Source organism: Colossoma macropomum, unplaced genomic scaffold, assembly GCF_904425465.1.
Source record: "Colossoma macropomum unplaced genomic scaffold, Colossoma_macropomum, whole genome shotgun sequence".
NCBI classification, from domain to species: Eukaryota; Metazoa; Chordata; class Actinopteri; order Characiformes; family Serrasalmidae; genus Colossoma; species Colossoma macropomum.
In genome coordinates, this window is record NW_023494893.1 from 32,357 (window position 1) to 38,100 (window position 5,744).

The window sequence follows — 5,744 nt, forward strand, 5'->3', positions numbered from 1 at the left end:
GCTACAGGGTGTGAGGTCATAAAGGTGATGCAGATAAGTTCCGTCACGCGGCCGTTTCACAACATTCCGTGTGGAGCTGCGAAGAGAATAGCTGCGACAATGAGCTGCCTCTGGTTCTGGTGCTGCCGAGTTCACGAGGCCGACTCGGACACGGACAGCAACAGAAAAGAGGAGCAGCAGAGTGAGAAGAGAAAGAAAGGAAAGAAGAAGAGGAGCAGGAGGAAATGGAAAATTCATTGGAAGAAAGAAAGAAAGAACAACATCAACAAAGAGGAAGAAGCAGAAAAAGAAAAGAGGCCAACAAACCAGCAGCCAGCAAAGGTGGAGGAAGAGGCCGATGTTCTGGACCTGCCAGTAGGCCTCGAGTCCGGCAGCCTTAAAAGCGTCTCGGCTGAGACGCTGGAGAACACGGCACCTCCACTACAGGAGAACCTCACTGAAGAGGGAGATGAAGCCATTAAACATCTAATGAAAATGATGCTGGATGAGGTGGAGACACGCATAGAGCAGCTTCTGAGTGAGTTAATGAGATAATATTCATAGTAGACACTGAATAATAGTAGTGATAACCAAATATTCATAATAGATACTGAAAGATTCAAAGTGGACACAGAATAATTAATAGTAGATATTGAAAAATTCATAGTAGTGACCAAATATTGATAGTAAACACAATAAAATTCATAGTGGGTACTGAATAATTCATAGCTGTCAGTAAATATTCAAAGTAGATTGTGAATAATTCATTGCAGATACTAAATAATGTGTAATGAAGACTGAATAGTTCATAGTAGTCACTAAATATCAATAGTAGATACTAAATAATCCACCATGGATAATGAATATTCATAGTGGACAGTACACAATTCATAGTGGATGCTGAATAATTCACAGTGAATACGGAATAATTCATAGTAATTCCATAATAATTTGTAATATATGCTGTATAATTCAAAATGGATACAGTATCATTCATAGCACACTGAAAAATTCATAGCAGTCACCACATGTTCATAGTACACACTGTAAAATTCACAGTAGATACTGAATAATTCATTACAGATACAAAATAATCCAGAATGAAGACTGAATAATTCATAGTAGCATGAAATATTAATGGGAGACACTAATAATCCATACTGGATACTGAATAAAGCAGAGTAGATACTGATTAATTTGTAGTAGTCACTAAATATTCATTGCTGATACTCAAAAATTCATAGTGGATACTGAATAATCATAATGGTCAGTAAATAAATCATAGTGCATATGAAATAATTTATAGTAAATATATAATACTTTATAATAGATACTGAATAATCCATACTGGGGATTCAATAATTTATAGTGCATATGAAATAATTAATATTAATTACATAATAATTTATAACAGATACTAAATAAATCAGAGGTCATTATATAAATAAAGGTTGATAGTAAATAATTCATAGTAGGTGCTGTATAATTCACAGTGGATACTGAATAAATCATAGGAGGTAAAGAATATTTCAGAATAATCATGGAACGTTCATAGCAGCGACTGAATAATTCAGTACACAATGTTCATAGTAAACACTGAATTCATATGAAATATGGGAATATTCATATTTCATACTGAATAATTTGGTACTGAATATTTCAGAGTAACAGCTGGAAAATAAGAGGGAGTTTTTGAAATCATTTTCCAAACTGAATAATATTCAGTGTCCGTTATGATTGACTGTATTTTTATGAAAACAGAAGCTGAGACAGTGATGATGACGGTGGCTGATGAAGCGGCTGCTGAAGCCACCAACGAAACCATCAGCATCTGTCTGGACAAGGCTGAGCAGAAACATCTGGGTAAGTAAAGGAAAAGAACAGATAGTGAGATGATAATAACACATTTAGTCAATATTAAAGCATAATATGAGCTCCAATCTGTCTCAATTCACTCAAGATCATCTAGTGAGCACCAACAATGATGTAGCTGAAGCCATCAGAGAGCTCCTGGAGATCCTGTTCGATGATGCTTTGTCAGCGAGTGTCCAGCCTCTGGGTGAGTAAAAGAAATAAACATATTACAATAAAAAAGAAAAAGCTGAAAAACTGACAATATTTATTTGTATTAAAGCAGAAAATGAAATGATGACGGTGGCTGATGAAGCGGCTGCTGAAGCCACTAATGAGCTCATGGACATCAACCTAGACGAGCCTGAGGAGGAAACTCTGGAGAAACATCTGGGTAAGTAAAGGAAATGAACAGATAGTGAGATGATAATAACACATTTAGTGAATATAAAAGCAGGAATTCATCTTAATATGAGCTCTAATCTGAATTCATTCAAGATCATCTAGTGAGCTCCAACAATGATGCAGCTGAAGCCATCAGAGAGCTCCTGGAGATCCTGTTCGATGATGCTCTGTCAGCGAGTCTCCAGCCTCTGGGTGAGTAAAAGAAATAAAAAATAATAAAAAAAAATTAAAAAGCTGGAAAACTGACTGTATTTTTATGAAAACAGAAACTGAGACAGTGATGATGACGGTGGCTGATGAAGCGGCTGCTGAAGCCACCAACGAAGTCATGAGCGTCTGTCTGAACGAGACTGAGGAGGAAACTCTGGAGAAACATCTGGGTAAGTAAAGGAAATGAACAGATAGTGAGATGATAATAACACATTTAGTGAATATAAAAGCAGGAATTCATCTTAATATGAGCTCTAATCTGAATTCATTCAAGATCATCTAGTGAGCACCAACAATGATGCAGCTGAAGCCATCAGAGAGCTCCTGGAGATCCTGTTCCATGATGCTGTGTCGGCGAGTGTCCAGCCTCTGGGTAAGAAATGGAAATTATTACTAGATATAATGATGACCATAAAACAGCTGCTAATTGTTTCCTGATCATGAATTAATAATTAATAAAAGCTGCATATCTTATGATAAATAAGTAATAATCAAATCAGATCCAATCACAGTGATTGATCTGGACAGCTGATGATGTTTCTCCGTGTAACAGCAGGAGACGAGCGGCTGAAGCTGAAGGACGATGTAGCTGAAGCTGAAACTGCTGAGGAACATCTGGACCTGAAAGAGGCTTCAGACAGTGATGACCAGCCTCTGGGTGAGTAAATGAGATAAATCTCAGATTCTGGAGTCGGAACACAACGGAACATCTGTTCACACCAAAAATAATGGCATGGATGTACGGTTCTAGGAAAAGGGCTCAATTTGTATAGAACTGTTACACGATACGAAGATGCTCTGGTCATTAAAAAGGCTCTTTACACTGGAGAGCCGTCCACTGAAAGGTTCTTTAGGGAACCAGAAGTGGTTCTTCTAGGGAAAGAACTTCATTTGAATTCGTCTCATTGCAGAGAAAGATGTGATCAGCGTAATAGAAGCTGAAGCTCAGCCTGAAGCCACCAAAGACAGTCTGAACGTCTACCTGGAAGAGACTCAAACCCCAGAGAACCAACTTCTGAGTGAGTGATAGAAAGAACTGTAAAACATTCTGATGATAACTAGAACCGTTCTGGTGTGGCTCGGGTTTAGATGGATACTTGATAGGGTACTTTAGGTGGTTATGAGGTGGTGGCTGATTTGTTTTGAGGGAGTTTTATTGTAGCATGTTCTAGAAATGTTCTGCTTGTTTTTTCTGGGTTATTGTTCTACAGTTATTCTCTGGGTTTTTTCTGACAAAGACTCTTGTGAAGGTGGGGCTGGTTCACCTTTGGGGGTCTGTGTGTCAGATCAGACAGGAACTGGGTGTCAGTCGGAGTTGAGCGCTGATAGAGTGCAGATGTGAGCTGAATGTAGAGCTGGCTGTTAGCTAAAGCCTCACTTATTGTACGGCGTACAAAGCACATCGGCTTGTGCATCAGCCGTGTGTCCTTCAATAGCATTAAACATTACAGTATTTTAAATGGTTGCTAGGGTGTTGCTAAGGGGTCGCTAAAGTATCCAAAATAGTTCATAGGATGTTAGTATTTTGTTTCATGTCTTGGTCTTTGCTATGGAGTGTCTAGGTCATTACTATGTTATCCCAGATGGTTGCCAGACTGCTGTTTCTCGGTTAATGTTATTCCAGGTTGTTGCTAAGGAATTACTGTGTAGTTGCTATGAAACCTCTGGCGGTTGCTAGGGAATGTTTTGGTATGTAAATATAACATTTAGATAAACTGATTTGAAATATGTTGTAACTTAAATGCTGTCTAGTATTTCTGTGCTCCAGGACAGACTATCTGAGAAAAGCTGGTTACTGATTTATCTAATTTTGCTTTCTAGCTGAACAGGATGTGAAGAAAAGCGACCCTCCTGAGGAAGAAGAGACCAAAAAGAGAAAAACCAGGAGAGGAACCAGAGGAAAAGGACGGAAAATCCACTATAATAAAGACAAAGATCCAAATGACAAACTTAACGAACAGGTACAGCTTTTAGTCCTAGTCATGGTCTGTAATCTGTCATGGTCACTAAACTGTCCATCTTTTAGTCCTAGTCATAGTCCCAAAACTGATTTTCATGTGCTATTCAGGGTCCTTAATCTGTGGGTGTTTTAATTCTACTCATGGTCTTTAAAGTATGGTTATTTTAGTTCTAGTAATGGTTCCAAAACTATGGATATTTTAGTCCTAGTCTTGGTCCATGATCTGTGCATCTTTTAGTTCTAGTCTTGGTCCCTAATCTGTGGATCTTTTAGTCCTAGTCATTGTCCCTAAATTGTGAATGTTTTAGTTCTAGTCATGGTCATTAATCTGTGGATCTTTTTGTTCTAGTCGTTGTCCCTAAACTGTGGATCTTGTAGTCCTAGTCTTGGTCACTAAACTGTGGATCTTTTAGTGCTAGTCTTGGTCCCTAATCTGCGGATCTTTCCTCCTAGTCTTGGTCCCTAAACTGTGGATCTTATAGTCCTAGTCTTGGTCCCTAATCTGTGGATCTTTTAGTCCTAGTCACGGTCACTAAACTATTAAACATGTTTTTTTATAGAGAACCCAACAAGTCTTTTTGCCGAGAGGTTCTTCTGGACAGACGAACAACATAAAGAGCTGTGATGATGAAAGCAGGGAGGTGGTCCGTCCCAGACGGGTGCAGGAAGAGTGGGATAGCAGATCTAATGCAGTCCCGTACACCCTCACAGTCTGGAGGACAGGATGGAGAGAAGAACAAACGACAGAAGGACCCCACCGGTGGCAGCATGACCTAAAGAACTGCGATGAAGAACGCAGGCAGGTGTTCCATGCCAGACGGGTGCAGGAAGAGATGGACACGGGTTATTATGCAGTGCCGTTCACCCTCATAGTCTGGGGGAAAGGATGGTGGCAGGAACACCAATCAACACTAAAACCTGAGAGAGACAGAGAACCCGAGAGAGACCAAGAACCTGAGTGAGACAGAAACCTGAGTGAGACACAGAGAGAAGAAAAAATGGAGAAACACAAAAAGTGGAAGAAGAAATCTGTGGGTTGCTGTTTACAATGAAATACACTGATTCACTTGAACTCACACACCACTGAGACACTCACACACACCACTGACACACTCACACACACCACTGACATGCTCACACACACCACTGACACACTCACACACACCACTGACATGCTCACACACACCACTGACACACTCACACACACCACTGACACACTCACACACACCCCTGCAACACTCACACACACCACTGACACACTCACACACACCCCTGCAACACTCACACACACCACTGACACACTCACACACACCACTGCAACACTCACACACACCAGTGA

General features: G+C 40.0%; 2 protein-coding genes across 2 annotated transcripts; both read left to right on the top strand.

The window, feature by feature from the left end:
* Nucleotides 1-2,435, top strand: LOC118800410. The gene is made up of 5 exons (XM_036560618.1): nt 1-517; nt 1,741-1,842; nt 1,940-2,038; nt 2,114-2,224; nt 2,329-2,435. Exons 1-5 carry the CDS (start codon nt 28-30, stop codon nt 2,433-2,435), a joined length of 909 nt encoding a protein of 302 aa, XP_036416511.1. The 5' UTR covers nt 1-27.
* A 41-nt stretch (nt 2,436-2,476) lies between these two features.
* Nucleotides 2,477-5,367, top strand: LOC118800411. Its single transcript, XM_036560619.1, has 6 exons — nt 2,477-2,615; nt 2,720-2,818; nt 2,999-3,103; nt 3,357-3,464; nt 4,267-4,406; nt 4,966-5,367. Exons 1-6 carry the CDS (start codon nt 2,492-2,494, stop codon nt 5,365-5,367), a joined length of 978 nt encoding a protein of 325 aa, XP_036416512.1. The 5' UTR covers nt 2,477-2,491.
* The last annotated feature ends 377 nt before the right edge of the window (nt 5,368-5,744 follow it).